Source organism: Calypte anna, chromosome 2 (genome assembly GCF_003957555.1).
Source record: "Calypte anna isolate BGI_N300 chromosome 2, bCalAnn1_v1.p, whole genome shotgun sequence".
Taxonomy (NCBI): Eukaryota; Metazoa; Chordata; class Aves; order Apodiformes; family Trochilidae; genus Calypte; species Calypte anna.
The window spans coordinates 140,181,619-140,200,957 of record NC_044245.1 but is presented as its reverse complement, the minus strand read 5'-3'; the positions used below and the strand labels follow the sequence as shown (position 1 = coordinate 140,200,957).

Here is a 19,339-nt window from a genome sequence, read left to right as displayed (position 1 = left end):
CACTGAAAGCTGTTGCATATGGATCTCTCTTGACTTTATTTTAATGTTTGATTAGACATTTCTTTAATCACTCAAAATACTATGTGGAACTTCTGTTCTCTGGCAGAGACAGATTTTCACCAGGTTTCAGTGGCAGACCCTTCTTCACTGGGTTGAGGTTTGCTGCATTTGTACAGTACCCCTAATGGAAAAAAAACACCACCTCACCTCTCAGTTTCTTTCCTTAAAATTGTTGCAAAATTTCTGACGTCAAACAATGAGACACAAATTACCCTGTGAACTGTTAACATATGCCTGTTTACATATGATAACTTATAGCCAAAACAGATTAAGATTTGAAGGTTTAACTGCTGCTGAGTTTCCACTTCTGTGAATCATATGGATGAGCTTATTCATCACAGGCATTTCTTTTTATTCTTTAACTCACTCAAGTTACTTCTATCCAGAACAGGATTCATGGGGAACATGGGACACAGAGAGGTCACAACTGCATAGCAAACCCCAAACTTTGCAAATGAAAGAGCAAAGAGCTGTGAGTACCTACAGCCACCCCAGAGTATCAGTAGCAGTTCATAACTCCCATCAGATCAGCTACAGCAGCCTTGCCCAGCTGTCAAGGCTGGTCTGTCCTTCCACCTAGGAAAGTGCCAGCTGCAACTCATGCTGATGGCCAAGCCTGAAATATTTCAATTTCAGAAGAAAAATTACTTGTAAGAACCAACAAGAGAGAACCAGCCATAAAAAAGTCAACAGGGTGGCTCAAAGGTTCAGAGAGGAAAAAAAAAAATCACTCATCATACTAGGATTCCTTGGATGTTATTACATAGTTTAAACTCAGAAATGCCAAACATTTTAGGGAGTACTGCACTGATTGCACTAAATACAGGCAGTTTTCTCCAGCAGTTGAATCTATGCAGTGCACCACTGATTCACTGATTTTGATGAGACTCATTTAAGTAATCTTGTCAACAATCCTAGCATAAGTGCATGAAGTATTTGTCTTTTCCTGGATAATATGGGTGTAGCCATACTTGAAATGATGTATCAAGGAGGTACCTGATAATAAAAGAAAAAAACATACCTCTATTTAAATGCACATGCAGGTGATATTAAACCTAAGCAAATGAGTACTGCCAAAAATCAGTCTGCTCTTTTCAGCTGAAGCCTGAGAAGGATTTTTAAGCTGCTCCTGCACTTGCTGTTCAGGGTATCTGATTCACTGGTGCAGTCTAGCTCAGGCTAGCAAAGGAGGGAAGGAAGATCATGTATTTTAAGGCAGGAATGTGAACATTCAAAACCACCTTTCTACTTAGAGTAGCAGTAAGTGAGTGCTTGACTATTTGTTCTCTTCTCATTCAAAGTGTTGCTTCAGATTTGTTTGGTTGTTTTTTTTTTCCTCCCAGCTGCATCACCTTCAGCAGGCAGTTCACAGCTCACCTGGGGATTAGCTAACACGGGCAGCGTGAGTGCAGCTTCCACTAGGGCCAACAGCACTGCTCTGGCTCAAGCCTCTCTCTGTAACATATGACAAGGTGTAACCAAGACAGCAATCTTCCTTACAGCATTACTCACTGGAACACTAGGGCACTGACTGTATCAGGAACTGTAGCTATCTAAGGGCAGACTGGTACAAACATCACACGTAGCAAACCAAACCTGCTGCCACCAGTTTGTCGATAGGAATTAATCTGGGTATCATTTAGCATTTATAATGTTATGTGTGATTGGAAGCATCCAGACACCTACACAAACTAAATTTGTTAAGTATGTTTTTGCACCTGAAAACCTGGGAGACTCATTACCACTACGGACTGAATGAGATCCATGAGGAAAATGTTAATGCATCTGTCAGAAACTGCAGATTGTTAAACAAAGGCAAGTTTCTAAGTATTCTGCTTATAAAGGGTACTGGAGTAAACATAACCACAAAGTTAAAGATGAAACAAAAAGCTACTTTTGTTTCAGTTTAGGATGTTATTTCCCCAACCCTCCCCTCCCCCCCCCCCCCTTTTTTTTTTTTTTTTTAAGATGCTCTAGTTAACATCTAGTTAACTCTCTCCTGGTATTTAACTGAAAATCAGTGACCTGGCCTAAAAACTACAGGCTTGAGACCTGAGCTGACTTAAAAGGGACCTGTTTTTTACACACAAAACCACAAACAAGTATATATATTGCTTTGCCAGTCTCTTCCAGCTATTTTCAGCTGGGCTTCCACAGACAGAAGCACTCATGGATCACTGCTCAGTTTTGGAAAGATGGACCTTTGAGGTTGGACCACATTATGAAAATTATCCAGCTAATTCCCATCAACACAAAAACTCAGTGAAAGTAATAATGGTTCAGTTCCCCTTTTTAGCTGTGAAATCATCTTGCAGATTAATATTCTTCAATTACAAAATAACAATTTCAGTTGAAGTGGTTTGCACTCTTAAGTGCAATTGGGGTTAATAATGGTCTGCAAAAGGAAAGCTGTTAACTAACAGTAACCCAGAATGAAAAGCTTAGCACTTAGGTACCTTAGCTTCATTTTACACTAAATATCAGATTGCAAATTCAGAAAAATTACATAGGAAAATACAGTCTAACCTGCTAAGGATCCCAAAGCTCAAAGAAACCTGTATTTTCTGCTTTACATATGTAAAGAGATAATTGCCATCTGACCACCCAGGCAGCTTCTTTTACCCATGGCTATTTCTAATTCATATATGTAATGCCTCATCTGCTGTGTTAAGATCAGTTCAGGCAACAGAGTCTCCCAAAGTTTAAGTCCTTTTTTGGATTTGTGCCCAAATGCATAGGTACCTAAAGCTTATGTAAAATGACATTAACTGCTTTTCAGTTCAAGGCATATGGTTAAAATTTATTTGTATTATTTACAAATGAGTTATTGGAATAAATTTGTAAATAATTATAGTCTCCTAACATATGGAATTAAGGTAAAGCCTGATTGGACTTCCAAATGCAAAAAACCTAAGATAAAAGCTTCTTTCTCAAAAGAAAAGAGCTTACAGTTCAGTAATTATAAGGCCAAGATCCTCAAAGGTGAGTCGTAATTTTGTGTGTTCACACACATGGTACAGATGTACCCTTCCTGCAAATTAAACCCTCTTAAATTTTGTTGAAGTTGGTATTAAACACGAACATGCTCCCAAGCAGGTGTATGACTTGGGGAAGCCCCAGGTCAGAGTGTCCTGCCTGGAGAATTTTTAGCAGTTATAGTGACAGTAACAGAACTACCTGCAACGCTGAGCACAGCACTCACTTTTACTTGCCTGTAGAATCTGCATCTCTAAAATACTGGAAAAAATTAGCACACTGAGAAGGAAGGTTAAATGTTGCAAAACATGTTTTATTTATCAAACACGAGCTTTTAGAATTTCACAGAGGTTAAAAAAACCAAAACAAGTTAAACTGGAATTCCTCGTATTCAGCTGTTTAAAAAATGCTTTCAGTTACAGCTGAGGCCTTCAACTTTGCCTATAAATGAAACACTTCAAATAACAATCAGTTACACAACCTACTTACAATCAGCAGCTTATCTCACAAGACCTCTAATAACAAATTTTCTTTGTGGCAGGAGCGTATCCAGCTGACTTCTCCAGCGTTGACCAGCTTTGTTTTTTCTGACTGTCAATCGCTCTTTTAAGTGCTTCGTCTGGCACAAGATCTGATTCTTTTACTTTAGCATGGCTACAGCCAATTTTAGGGCATCTGTTAAAAAGGAAAGACGGACTCCATGAAATCCAAGGAATTGTATTTGTCAGATATGGGCTTTTACAAAACATCTGATGTTTTATTCTGTTTATCTGGGATTCACTCTGTCAGTTCCTTGTTACCACTTCTCCCCTTCACTACTCCCTGTGGGGAAAAATAAATTAATTTATCTAAACTGGTGGGAGTCAACAGCTGAAGAAATGGAGGAAGACAGCAAGAGACCAAGCCTTTCACCTGTAGACCGCTCTCATGCTTTATGTACACAAGCTGCTTGCATCAGTAATGGTATCAGCATTGCATGGTCATCTTTCTGTGTTGTTTTATCTTTGTAGCCCTCTGCAAACTGCAGGTAACTACTTCTTACCTTATTAATCTTCAGTGCACAAGTATAACCTTCACTGATAAATAAGTAAATTAATTTCCAGGAAAACAGGGAAAAGAAAATGAGACTTGCAAAGGCTGACTGGTGAATCAGTTTACTATGTAGATGGTGTAAAAAATTTCCTGGCCTTTCATGAACTGAGAAAGCACAAAAAGGAGAGATGAGGTCAATTAATACCCTCTAAATGTTAATCAAATACAAAATGTCTTACAAGTACTTGAAACAGCTAGATAAAAACAGCAGACTGAAAAATATTTAGGGACCAAAGGTCAATTTCCTTTGGCAGTGGCCCAAACACGCACAGATGGCACCTATAGTGAGAAAATACATTTTTCCTGAATTTTCCCTCTATTAGGACTTTTGTCTGAGGCACTGAACTTATTTACACTCAGTACTCGATGCTTTTACTTCAGATTTGTCCACAGCTTACTTTGTTTGTCACGGACAAGTCACTTAATTGCTCTGTGCCTCAGTTTTCCCATTTATCACCTTATTAGAGCAATTGCTTGCCAGATTAATGAATAACAAGTGCTCAGAAAGCTCCCCGTGTTTCCTGTAAGCATGAAGTATTAGTATGTCCTTCCAGGCAATGGAAAATAGTGAGCAAACCAAGACACGTAAGAGTTGCCTAAAGGAGTCTACAGCGACTTTATCAGCACAGCAGCGGTGGCCGTGCGCACGTCAGCGCCGGAGCTGACATTCAGCCAGTGCCCTGCCAAGTGCTCTGGATTCCAACTGGAAAGAATGTGTTAGGAAACAGCCACTTCTGTAACTCCAGAGCAAGCAACAGTTTTGAATTCAGAGTCAGGATAGAGAGTGGTGCTGGCAGTCAAGCAGCAACACCCCCAGAACAGGGTACAAACTTCCTGCATCGACTGCCCTGCCTTCCCAGCACAGCAGACACTATGGTTTTCCAAAACTGACTGCATTTTCATGTGAAAGGTTGGATTTACAACAGTAAGTGAGACTGGGCAGAGAAAACCAAGCAGTCTTTCTTTAGTTTCAGAGAAGCTGAGTTACTCCTGTGCTTGTGCTTTTCTAGCATACTGGAATAACTGCTGTAAAAGTGGTAAAGTTGCTAGCTAAAAATCTCAAAATTAAGAACTGCCAAGTTTCAGACTGCACAAATAACTTCAGTTTGGGTATAAGGTAGCTTTTGAAGCTAAATGCTTTACATATCTCATGATTTTTTTAAAAATCCAGATCTTCTTTGAGTCTGTAATTTCTTAAAAGCTAAAATAAAAAGATTTCATTCGTTCAGTCAGTCACATGGCCCTACTAGTTTTTCAGCAGTGCTGGAACTTTTGGCTCTCCACAATGACAATCTCTGCTACCATGACATTTTCCTGATGGATTTAACAACACAGAATTATTTTGGTATGAGCATCCTAAATTCAGTTCTGTGTTGCAGAGAGAATTTTTGTCATGGTTTTGTGCTGTTGAGCACATACTTCCTAGCTGGGCCCCTGTCCTTCAGAATGCACCTTCTTCTCTCCAAATTGTAAAATATTTCCCAGCTCATGTTAATTTTTCCAGCCAAGTTCCCATCCATCCCTATTGCTGGTTTTGTTGCTATTTCCAGTACATTGTACCTACTGTATTTTTCTCCCTAGACCTCGTAACACAGGCAAGGTCTTGTCCTTCAAGCTGTCTAAAAACTACGGTAGCAGCTGGACCTCCCAGCTGATGCTTGATTTCATAGCAGTGCTTTTTTTTACCCAGAGAGGAGTGTAGAAGGAAAAGTTCCTCTCTACCTTTGTGTCCCCATGATGCAATATGTAGCCTCACAGAAATGCAAGAGCAAGAGATGGAGGAAGTAAGTGGCCTGTGGCATTATATTCGGGGAAATCAGGTTGCTAGTCTTTGACAGACCTTCTGAGCATGTGCAAACTCAACACTTATTAAAAAATCCACAACTGCTAAGTTTCCATGAGGTCATCAACTCCAAAGTGCCTCTCTATACATATACGGTGTAAAAACAAATGTGAAGTTAATGGGGAAATTATATGTCCTCTCAACATGCTCTAAAATATGTTGAGTTCTTTTTAACTTCTCTCTCTTTTTCTTTTTTTCCTTCAGCCCTTGAATAAAAAACATCCTAAATTTGAAACTTACTGAGGAGAATTTCAGATCTAAAAATCCAACTGTTAAATCTTTTTTTTTTTTTTTTTTTCTCTCTGGAAAGCTCGCTCTGATCATTCCTAAACTCTGTACTACCTAAAAAGTTGAGCTTTCATATTTCTCACTTTAACACTCATTTACATGCTTTCATATCTCTCAGTGGTATTGGGATTTTAACTGGAAAAGAGGGTGCACGGAAGAGATATTTACATTTTTTCACTAACTTCAGAGCTTGCTAAATAAGCAGTGGGAACAAAATGAGCAACTACATTTTACAAAGCAGTTGCTGTTCATGGCTGTACAGAATCTCTGCTCCTGTTGTGGAAGTAGCACGAGTAGCTGTAACTTCCTCACACACTTCCTGAGTATTTCCTTACACACTGTTTTCATTAAAAAGAAAAACTCCCTCATGTGTACAACACTAACAAGGAGCCTGTGACTTGGGCAGTCACTGAGGTATTACTTCCTGCAGCGTTGCCAATCCAAATACATTTCCTAGAACAAGTGGAGTGAAATTCCGCTGACACAGCAAAGCAAACAGCTTTTCCACACGTCCTTGTCAGCTTACCGGACTTCTTTCTTTTGTTGCTTTCGAGTCTGGATAATTTTTAGAATGGCATCTTCTTCATAAGTATGTCCACAGACTTTGTTTCGAACTGGCTTCTGCATTTCCATCTGTAATCAATAAGGTGTGATTTAAAAGACCTGATAATACCCATAAAAATGCATCCCATGAGACATTATGTAAAGCAGCAGGAAGTGTGTTTGCCATTCACACACAGCATTCCAAATTACAGGGTCAGGTCCTGCATGGTAAACTTCATTCCTACTTCCGTGGGTTCTTTTTCCCCAGGTAATGTTGCTCTTCTCTGGTAATGCTTGTAATGTATCATGCATGATTTTAAACAAGTATTGCAGATGTGTAATAAAAAACAACATAGTGAAGAACACGAAATAGCTATTTCTCAATCAATTATCGTAGCAGTGATAGCATACCTGTGTAATGGGACAAATAAAGTTCATCTGACTCTGAGTCACAGCTATATCTTCATCGATTTGTTCAATGGCCTCATTATCATTATCTGATGGATAACAAACTATATTAGGAAACAAGACAATTCAAAGTTAGTGTTGATAGCCAATACTTAAAATAAGGAAATAAAATCCAGCATTTGCCATGCATTATCTCACAGTGATATTTAAGGGGCCACAAAATATTTCTGTAAGGTTCACTCCTTGAACAAGATACTGCAAAAAATACTGCACTACAACTATCTGTTAGAAAATGTGTATTTTTAAATAGTAATCACTTTGTGTGTGGCTATGTATAACCAATGCTATAAAGGAGGGCTGGGAAGGAAAGCAAGTTTGTCTGAATCTATGCAAAGCCTTTAGGATTCTCTTTTTAAGTTAACCAAAAAGCAGTAGCATGCAGTTGAGTCCCCAGAATCTAACAGAGGACAAGGTGGAGCTTTTGCAGATTTGGCAGTCCTACTTTCAAGATAAGTTTGTCTTTGAATGCCATGAATGGGCTTGCTGTATAGTTGGTATACAGAGTATATACTTTAAAAGGAATTTGTACTATTTATCATAATGCATTTTTTGTAAAGTGATAACAATGTATTCTAACAAGACTGTAATTAGTGAAAAACAAAACCCAAGAAAGTTTAATTTGAGATGGACAGTAGAAACATTACTGAAGAGACCTTGAAGAGGAGGTGCAGAATGAAAAACTCCAGTCTCCCAGAAAACACCTCATGGCCCAATGCCAGGGAATAAAGATCAGACAAAAAGAAATCCACCTCAGTCTGAAAGAAGATGGAGGTCTCTGTCTTTACCAGAAAAGAAAGGCAAGGAGCAAGCAACTCTTTGTACCCGGGGACACGTCAGCCCAGGTTCTCTGCAGAAACTCATCAGCCAGTGTCAAAAGATGAGACACAGGAGCATCTAAAGAGGATATATATTGCTAAATACAACCTTAATAAATGTATCCATGTAGTTTTATCTTTTCCTAACTTTGCTCAATTATTGTGAATCTAGGCTTTTAGTTGAATGCATCAGCTTATCTTCAAATCTTATCTGGTAATAACAGCAAGCTTAACACCTGCCATAACTTTCCATTCCTTTGGGGCTGTTCCGCAATGTTTTTTGCAGGAGTGCCCTGGGGTGTAGTCCTCAAGTTGTCCCAAGATGAACAGAACATTTTCCTCTCTAGCTCCAGCTAGTTTGCAACGCAGCATCACAGGGTTTGGAAAGGATGAAATCCTTTAGGGGCAGTGAGAAACAAAAGTGAACATGGAAGGTTTAGAGTTACTTCATGATTTGCCTTTTAAAAAGTCTCAGCCCTGGATCCCTTTGCTGCCATTGCACACTATTAGCCAATCTCAGCATCTTTTCACCCCTAGTTGGAGCTCAGTCTTCCACACCTGTTAAGGAGCAGTGTTTCCTAACCTATGGTCAGTCCTGCATGCCTGTACACTACCATCACCTTCCGGATGATAACAGCAGGCATCACTCTTGGAGCAATCACAACCTCTCACACCCAGTCTAGACTGAGCACACTGCCATGTGAGCCAGCACATCTCTGGTTGAGGTACTCCTGGCATCAGGATTGCAGCCATCATTCTACCACAGCACCTCTTGGTATGCTGGTTTTATTTGCATATTTTTCCTTCCTCCTTAACAAAGCCTGCCCTTCATTCCAATATACTAAGAGTTTTCCAAGGGTTCTGGAATGTTTCTGACCCAGGTACTACTGAAAATACATAGGCAGCACTCAGGCAAGCATCAAAGGCTGTTTCTGTTACTAAGGCCTCATTCCGCCACTAGGGTTTGGATTGAGGGGAAAAAGGAACTCTAATGTCCAGTGTTAAAATTAACTTGAAGACTTTCATCTCCAGCAATATTAATGCACCTTTACCAGATACTGACCTCCCAGCAGAAGTAAGGACTTGCATATTAGAAGGAAAAAGTAGGCTCAATTTAACTGTAAGTACTGAAACTGTGATATCAGCATCAGAAAAAGATTTGCATCAGTTAACAGTTTTCAGCCTATTCTGAGACTGCTTATGTGTAAGGTTTGTTCTATCAAAACCACACAGGATTCTAAAGAAAATACACCTTTTTTAGGGAAAAAAAGTGGGGTTTTTTAAGTGGAGCCTTTGGAGTACAAAGGAATGGTTGAAGTCCCACTGTGTCAGAAAGGTTAAACAATATTGCAAATATTGATAGGTGCCAGCTTTGGCATGGGCTGCTGTATTTAAACACCACAGAAACTTTTTTCTTATAAGTAATGCAAACAGAGGAGAGGTTTGGAATTTTCTTAAATTGTCACATCTGTAAATTTTGACATACTGCAGCTCTAATCCTTCCTGATGAAAACATCTGGAAACTTACATTTTTCTGTGTAGTTTTTTGTTTCAACTCATGCACTTGGCACGTTGTTCCAGTATACCCACATATCACAGCAATCAATGAAGTTAAAACACAGCAGTGCTGGCAAGATCTAGGACAGGGGTTTGTTTACAAAGGATGATGGTGGGTTTTTTTAAATCAATATGTAGATGCCAAGGAAGGTGGCTTAAATTTTAAAATGGGGGGCTTGTGCCTGTGATTTTACTTTTATAGTTCAGGTGAAGGCAGGTAAGAGGCCTCTTCTGAGACTGTTCATCTTAAGCAGCACATTCTGACTTTGTTAAGGAGTCACCACTTCACTCATCCCTTCTGTGTGTGTTTACTTATGTACTGACACAAAAATTAGAAGACTTTGTTGTAGCATTTGAGTTTGAAATCAGAGGCTCACGCTTGGGGACTGGTGCCTTAGTCTCCCCTGAAGGCCTCAGGTCTCTAAATTATGTGAACTCAGTCATAGGATGGGTTTACCTCTTTCACATACTGGCTTTGGAGGTGATTTAGATGCCTCATGTTTAATGGTTAAAATTCCATGAGTTGAGACCCACTCTTTGTAGGTGGGATATATTAATCTTCCTGGATTCAAATTATCCATATGCTGCAAGCTTATCTTAAACACTTCAGGTTTTACTTCATTTGCAATGATTTTGTACACAGCTTATCCGAGTGAGGCCCTGGTCTGAAGAGGTTATCACAGCACAAATGAAGTATTATTTAAAATATTTCCTTTTCATAAGCAGCTCATATTTTTAATAATAAATATGCAAAACTGGGATGATGCAAGTGATACCTCAAGCATGTCAATAGCAGATTAGCATATATCAGATAAACCACCCACAGATTTGTTGTTATTGCTTGATGTTCTAGATTACAGGAGGAGAGAAGAAAATAACTTTTTTCAATACCAGTAAATTCTGCAGAAATGACACAGGACATACATCTCAAGCTGGTCAGTAAGGTGCTCTAAACGATAGAACTGTACCTATAAACACCTATTGGAAGATGTTTTTATTAAGGTTGAAGTGATTTTTTTACCAAATAGAATGTATAAAAGCTTGGAGGCTATAACTTGCCAAGTCTGACTATTCTGTAGAAGACTATTCTATAGAAAGAAGAAATAAAAACATTGGGTCACACATATTTCAGCTAAATCAGGTTACATTTTTGTACAGTTGAGTTTTTCTTGCAAATTAAAACCAGATACAGAAAACACTACATTATTGTTCCTAAAAATCAAATGTTGCTTTAAGTAACAGAAGTATGCACATCTATTTTGGTAGTCTGAGAGATTACATTTTAAGAGCCTTAAGAGTTTCTACTTTTCCATTCCAGCCAATTGAAACCTGTTAAAAGTATTATTAACACATTTTCTATCTGGCTACCTCAGTAATGATGTTTACAGCTAATTAGTGCCCACTGTTGTAATAAAGCTTCATTCTCATAAAGGTATCTATTTTTGGTTACACATCATAATGAATTTTGCAACTGCCAACTGTTTTTTACTTGTTCAAATTTTAATTAAAAGCTGGTAGTACTTTATATCTCTATCACTTTCATCTCTTGATAAAAAAGTGACTAATATGCCTCAGCTCAGTTTTTAGCTACTCTATTGAGAGAGACTGAGAACTTTCAAGATAAGTTTTAAAAATAAGAAAACCACAGCACAGAGAAATTAACTGCTATATGGTGAATTGTATTAAGCATGGATAGCATGCACACTAAAAAAGCATTAAAGGAAAGATGATCCCCATTGTCATTGTCACTTCTATGACAGACAGACTGCTGCCTGCTCACTGCTTGCCATGCCAACAATGTCCTCTACCCAATTCTTGTTTCTCTAACCCAGCCCTGAGCAAGTCCATGTTGCAATCTAAACTTAATTGATTTTTTTCCTTTTGTGCTGCTCTGTTCTGCCTTCTCACCTGCCAGCCGTCCAACACTAATCCCAGAAATCAAAGGGTAATGTTAAGCATGCAGGATTGAGTCTTTGTAAGCCTGAGCCACTAAACAGACAAGGTCTTGGCTTCCAAGAGGGTCCATTGTACTGCTGACTCTATAGAAATAACAGCAACTCATCCAGGCTGGGAAAAATCCTATTTCTGAGGGCTCCAAGAAAAACATGAAATTATGAGGGCAAGTCAAATGCCAAGTGTTCCTGCCAGCAGGACACAAAAATAAAGAAAGGTGGGGGAGGTAGAGGACATCCTCGCATCTGAGAGTTGTGTTCCAAGAGTTAGAAGGAGTTTGAGACACTGCTAGCATGGGGTGAGGAAGGTCCAAAGACAAGCCTAATGAAGGGAATGAACCCAAACACTGTTTTTCAAGAAATACAGTGATGAGACCACGACAGGCAATGCTTAAGAGCAAGTCAGCAGACCCATTAGTGCTCTAAATTTGGGCTAGACTTTAGATGTGGAGAAGCAGACCAGAATAACTGTCCAGTGCCCTGCCTCCAGGACAGATCCACAGTAAATCCTGTAGTTTGAGCAAAAGAAGAGGGGAAGCACAGAGTAATACCCTCCTGGCAAACTTTCACAGTCTCTAGCAATTTGTGGCCAAGAACTTCCTGAGTCAGAGGTAATATCTTTGTACTTAATAAGCCCTGGAGTTCTCCTCCAATATGAATTTGTCTAAACTTGGAGAGGGGAATTTCAGCCTGGACTTTTCAGCTTGATTAGAGACAGTTATCTTTGCTAGAAAGGTTAGCAACAGTTTAATTTTCCTTGAAACTTACCACAGAGGCTGCAGGTTACAGTTTAATTTGATTTTTAAGAGGGAAAATAAGGTGTGCAAGCTACATCTGCAAACAGTTCAAAGGCTTTCTGCTTTTGCCAGAGGCATGTGATAGTTTAATTTGCCAACCAAGCCAAACCAGGCTTTGCATTAAAGTGCATTACAATTTGATTACTTGCTGGTGTTGCAATACACAAGCTGATCTAAGGAAAGTGGCTTCTAACATGTTCCTCCAGATTGCAATTGCAAAAAAAAAAAAAAAAAAAAAAAAAGAGAGAGAGAGAGAATCCTGTGAATATAGGCCATTCTGATTTTTTTCTGCAGTGTGAAGGACAAATTAGATGAATAAATTAGTAAACTGTTAGTCCCTTTACATAGTAAGAGTGGGGAAGTAAAGAACAGTGTTACACACTAAGCTGCAATCCTTTGAAAACTACTTTAATGCCATCAAATTCAGAGCACTTACGTATTTTGCAGCATTTTTCTCAATTAGCTACAGGTCTTTTAAAATACACAATTTCAAATGGAAATACTGTTCTCGTTGTATGCTTTCACCACTGGGTTGAGCTGGTTGATGACAGTTTTCCAGAATGACCTAAAAATGAAGACAGACTCTGCCCTGTGAAACCTCTAACACACACACTATTTGAAGTGAGAAGCAAGACATCATCTTTGCCTTTAGATTTTGGGAAATACAGATTATTGTGCAGTGGGAGCTGTGTCCCTAGCCATGCTGAACAGAAAGGGTATCTTTGATTCCAAACCACGCGACTCAAACAGTTTAGCAGCAAACACACAGAAGCAGTTTTCTTGCACCCTCTGTTATTGCAAACAAACATAAGAAATCCACACTTCAAAGTCCGTGGATGACATTTCAAACAGCAGTTTCTTCATCACTGCAGTCTGGACTGGATCTGAAGAAGCTCCTGGGGGAGATAAAGATTACCTAAAAAGATCTCATGAAGGTTCATCAGTAAGCTCAGAGGAACCACTATTTCTGGAAAATCCAAGGCGGCCATATTCTTGCATCTTAACTTAACTGTCATCACCCACAACAACATGTAAACTTAATAAGCAAGTTAACACCAAAGACTTGCTGAAAATAAACCTGGTAAACAGACTACCTAAATGACCAGGAAACTCTCAGTCTACATGTAAGCATGCCAGGCATGTGACAACAGAGCCGAAATGTTAGCGATGCAACAGTAGGAGCAAAGCAAGAAAAAAACTAGACTATCTTACAAAGAAAAAATATATCAGACACAAGCTACTAAATTGCAAATATATGTAAAGAATGCTTTCATTACTTGGGTTTTCTCCTGGTCTTCAGAAGAAAGAAGACTGAACAAGCGTTGCTTTATACAGCATACTGCATAATGTCAATTTCCATGCTTAGAGAGCATATATCAGAGCTTAGAATATCACACATTAAAAAAACTAAGAAATTCACTCCAGACACATGAAAGAAAAAGTTGCAAAATATGCAACCAGGAAAAAAAAAAAAAAAAAAAAAGGCCTACCGTTTCATTAGAAGATGAACCACTTTCCATTACTAACATTGTGGTCAGAATCTGGAATGTCACTGATGCAATGCTAACCATCAAATGACATGGACATGTAGTGCTTGCCTACACAGGGAAGCTGTTGCAAAATAAGTCGGGGTGTGAATGTAGAATGGATTAGCTCCTTACCATTAACTCACAGTGTGGATGCTCTTGTTCTGCACTAGGAGTGCCTCTTGGCTGTTTAGCCTAATCCAGTTTCACAGTGGACTTGAGAAAGGCACTGTTAATGCTAGACAGGAATAGTGAGAGGAAAGCTGTCAGTACTGTCAGCAATTTGGAGCCATGCGTGTTTATGCATGAGTCCTTAGCAGTCCTTGGATGATCCATTCTGTAAATTTAATTCAAATTTTTCTCAGATAAACCCATGCCAAGTATTCTCTGCTTACTGCATCACCAGCAGAAACTGTCTATGACATCTCTAAACAAAAAGTAAGTAACATGGATCTTGTAACCTATATAATTAGGAGGTCACTTTGCCCATTTCAGAATATTATTTGTGCATTCTTGTAGTCATTCATTTCTGAAAGCTGGACTTGTGACAGATTTTCATGTGGAACAAGCTTCTGACAGAAAATGCTCCTGGACAGAACTGTAACAGAGGGGCAGAAAGCAGAAGAGCCGTGATCAGGAAAGCAGACCAGGTTGGGTATATTCCTAGGAGTCTATCCAACAGGCTGGTATGGAATCAGTGAACAGAAAAGCCCCTAGCTATCCCAAATTATCATACCTCTAGAAGATTATCATTCTGATTATCATTTCAATCTGCCTTGGCACTGTATTTCTTTCCTAAACTGCTCTGTTGAAAACCACTTTTAAAACATCACCAGAAATAATGGCCAGTAACCTGGTTTCAGGAAGTGGTGAATACAGATGCATGCAGTTTTTCATGTATTGGGCCATAGGTAGGAATATTTATCATTTATATGGTGAGAGGGCATGAAGCTAAAATCCTTGAACATTAACCTGTTGATTTGTGATTGGTGAGGATGGCACCAACTCAGCAGCTGTCTGAAACTGCAGAGAGAGCACAAGAAAAGGAGTCTCTTGCCTGTGGGAATCATCAGGTTTGTAGTACTAGAAACCAGCTCCACTACCCTCTTCACCTAAAAGACAGATCTGCCTCTCTTTCTCAGGAAAAGACAGACGTATCACTCATGACCGAACAGGTGAGTACAAATAAGAAAAAGTGAAACTTAGATGGTGGGGACAAAACATTCTTTTCTCCACCCACTAAACCCCAGTGCTCAAATACATGAGAGAAACTTCTGGGTGAGATATTTTCTACTTCAAAAAAACCTTGCTTCATTTAGAAACGTAACATCAAGTGATTACAATTCATTGTGCATTGAAGCATTATATATCCACATGACTTATTTGAGTTATGTGCATAAATAAAGTGTGTTTATTTCCCAATAATTTTCTACAGAAATTGATTCCTCATGTATTTTACTACTCCAGTTTTTCTGAATCCTGCAGCTTTGCACTCTCTGAAGAGCCCCTGCTGAAATGGCCTCTGGGATGGGCAAGAAGTTATGGTCATTGCTCAAGCACCATCTCAGAGTTTGTCCCCACTGCTGTCACTGCTCCAGGCACTGGCTGGGTACCCACTCTGCTGCATCTCCTGCTCTTCCCTGGCCTTTGGTCACCAGCCTAGAGCCCCAACAACCTTCCCAGAAATTGCATTTTCCTAAAGCAATGAATTGTTTTGTGGAAGTAATAACTCCCAGTTTGTTCTCTTGAACACAAAGCACAACAAAGAAGGTCACTTTTACTTCCCTGACCATTTCAGGGTTGAAAATTGAGGCACAGGGCAGGAATATGTCTATGACACTACCCCACATTGTGTACTACATCTCTGTCTTTCCCATTAGAATACACTGCCTTCCCCCTGAGTAACTAAAGTTTACGCACATATATTCTTAGTGAATGCATCAGTTCCATGCTAAAAGCAAAAAATACAACAGACAAACCAGTACCTTCCCATAACTGGACAATATTTGGCTGTTTACTTTGAGAAAACCAACACATTGAAGAACACATGATCATTTTTTGCTAATTCATACTTACAAAATAATGTTTATTTGCTAAACTACATGGGAAATGAAAAAAACACCAAACATTTAATATCATATCAAAATACATTAAGAAATAAAAATGTCAGTTGTTTGGGGGGTTTTGTATTGTTTCGTTTTGCTTTTTTAAAGAGGAATTTCCAGATCTGTCATTACTCAATTGTAAAACTGCAAGGTTTTCATTTAGATTAAGGCAGAATGACATATTGTATGTGTGTGTGTGTACTAAGATATTCTGCAAAGATCATGCTGTGCACATTGAGCAGATCTCCACTATAATAATCCTCAGTAAGCTGTTTCCTAAAAGAAATAAAAAGCTTGCTAACCCAAATTTCTATAGCATCCTCCAAAACAATGTCATGGGGGGAGGGAGGATTGTGCAGCTAAACATTACAGTATCATCAATTAGGAAGAGCTGAACAGTTATTTTTCTCAACCTGTCCTGTGATGTAAAATTAGGCTTCTTGAATGGCTTTCAGTAGAAAAAATTCCAGTGCTAAAGCCCTGAGCTATAAATACTCATGGATTAAAACTGCAGCAGCCTGGTAGTGCTTGATGGTAATTAGTAGTTAATTTTAAATCTGATCGATATTTATTTAAATCTCTTCCTGCAGATTCTCATTTGCCAGGAGTGTAACTGGCAGGGTGAATCTTAATTTATTCTATACACATCCAAAATTTATTAATATTCTATGGGTGTCATTTATATAGCAACCTATGCATTTCTGCCTTCTCCTTGAAATTTCAGCATGGTGCAGGTAATAGACAATCTGGAAGATGACTGTGCTTTATGGCAAATGTGGATAAAATGAGAGGGGTTTAACTAAGGTCAAGTACAAGGCAAAGTCTTTTAAACCCTCAAGGTCTCTCCATGTCTACACTTTTCTCTCCAGATCAGGTTTAATAGGGTAGGGAAGTAGGACAGAGGAAGGACTTGAATACCCTTAGCACAGATGCACACAGCAGGACAGACGTGCACAGTAGCAGAAAAAGGAATGTCTAAGGAGGACAAGCAGAGCCAGCTTGTTGAATTGATGGGCCAGCAGTTGCAGTGTCACTTGTGCTTCATAATAAGGCTAACAAGCACATAGCTAAATCATATGGCATTCTGTAGTCTTCATCTTTCTAGTAAAGGAGTTAATGCTAATGCTTGCTATTTCAACCTTATAGTTATTACCAGGATGAAGTAACATTTTAGTTGTCCTCTAAGGACTACTAACTTCCCTTGAACTCTCTGGCTGGCATATCAGCTCTTGCAGAAACATGTAAAATCCCTACATGTATGTGGAGAAAAATCAGTATTTTCTATCTCAAAATAAACAGCTTCCTGTAAGTGAAACAATCAAACTGCACTAATTAAGGAAGGAAAACAAAACCGAATATAATAGAGCTACACTGAGGAATCACCTTTTCAGAACAATGAAGATGAGGAACAGCCTGGTTTTGTCAAGTGCTCCTGCAACCCAGAATTTAGTTTAGGCCAGTGTTACTGAGACTCTCTGGTTTGTACAGGCACTTAAGATTACTCCTTTTCTACACATTTGACTACAGATAGTAAAAATATCTGGGAACTGGGTTCAGTGACTGGAAAGAATGGTAAAATTTAAGATAGAATCTATCTATAAAGGGGGATCATAGATGAAGAAAGGCTTTTTACCAGGGCCTAGAGTGACAGGACAAGGTGAAGTAGTTTTAAACTGTAGGAAGGTAGACTTAGGTTGGGTGTGAGGAAGACATTCTTTCATAACTATGAGGGTGGTGAAACTACTGGAACAGAGAAGCTGTGGATGCATCCTCCCTGGAACTGTTAGACCTTATCTAGTGGAAGATGTAACATAAAGGTACTGCAGTCTTAAAAAATGAAACAACAGAAAATGCTAATCAGGGACAAATGCCAGTTAAGCTCTGCTCATGGCAAAACACACTCAGCCATAACTAAAAAACTGCTGTGACAGACACTTACTAGAGCTTTCCTGCAAAGCTGATGATCATGGTACAGCACCTCATGTCATATAAAGGAAAAGACATAAAGTATAAAAAGGGCTCTTCAGTGGGCACACACTTGACTAATAAATAATCCTAGACAGGCTGTACAGGGGAATTTGGAAAACAGCAGCAAGTTGGATGCCAAATTTGTAAACAAAGAAAATGATCACTTCAAAACTTTCAGCTGCTTGAGGTGCTGCCCACCCATATGTGACAAACCTAACAGGGAAGAGTCACCGTGTTAGTGACACCCATAGGTATGTGGAAAGGGCACTCATTTAGCAGTAAGCAGAGTTCCTTGGGAAGTGACAGTCCTTGCAATCACACATTCCTGGGTTACTACACTTGGCCTCTGGCTTGTACAGCACAGAGCTTGAAACCAGGAGCTCGATTATCACTGACAATGCTGATCTGGAATTTCAAGAATGTGTTGTAGTGGGTCCCGGGAAGCAAAGAGCATTTATGAAGTGCAGAAGCACTCTATACATTTGCCAACAGAGAATGTCATGTTGCTCTGAGATGTTGCAAGAGCATGCAAGCAGTGTGGGAAAAGTGCAAACAGAGCTGGTGCAGTAGGAACTACAAATGGCATCACACTATTTACCATGCAGGGCAGGAGGAAGTATGGAATTCCACCCTACTCAGTTCCTGAAAATATTATTCAGCAAATTATTAAACAATTTGACTGTAAGGAGCTCAAGGATAACAAGGTATTAAGAGGTAGTCAGTATGTTTCCTGCCAGAACAAATCGTGCCAAATTGATCTAACCTGCTCCTCTGATACATTAGCTGTCCATACTGCTGGACAAGAGAAGTCAGCTAACACATATATGTCAATTTTAAATACAGCTTTTGATGTTGTCCAGATCACATTCTACCAAGCAAACTTAAGTAACTAGTATAGATCTTCACCTAGATCCAAAAACCAACATAGTAATTAAACTTCCTTCTGATTGCATTTTCTTTTTTTCTAAAACAGATCACTGGTGTAACAATCATTACAGTAATGCCTAAAAACCATAAAAGAGATCAAGCAAGACTGTACAAGACATTATACACATTCATAAAAAGACAATTTCTGGCATCGCAGAGCTACAGTCTAAACAATCAGGATAGACAAGGAAAATATCTTACCAGCACTGTCAGAGATGGGAAACTGAGGCAGAAAAAGATTAAGAGCCTGATTTTCAAATGAGCTCAGCATATTTGTTGCTGAGCTCTCTTGAAATTCTGGCCATAATCAACATCATGGAAATCGCTAGATATTGAGCTCCTTTGAAAATCAAACTTCAATATGAAAATCTGGCCCAGAGGTCTTTTGAAAATCTACATCAAGAGGCTTACCCAAGGTCACC

General features: G+C 39.1%; 1 protein-coding gene across 1 annotated transcript in view; it reads right to left on the bottom strand.

The window, feature by feature from the left end:
- Positions 1 to 3,328: 3,328 nt before the first annotated feature.
- The window catches only part of NSMCE2 (NSE2 (MMS21) homolog, SMC5-SMC6 complex SUMO ligase), a 76,447-nt gene continuing 60,436 nt past the window's right edge, over positions 3,329 to 19,339 (bottom strand). The window contains exons 3-5 of the mRNA XM_030444709.1: positions 7,214 to 7,314; positions 6,786 to 6,892; positions 3,329 to 3,711 (exon numbers count right to left, since the gene is read on the bottom strand). Of these exons, the coding sequence (XP_030300569.1) occupies positions 3,552 to 3,711; positions 6,786 to 6,892; positions 7,214 to 7,314 (368 nt within the window). The 3' untranslated portion in view covers positions 3,329 to 3,551. The remainder of the gene's footprint in view (positions 3,712 to 6,785; positions 6,893 to 7,213; positions 7,315 to 19,339) is intronic.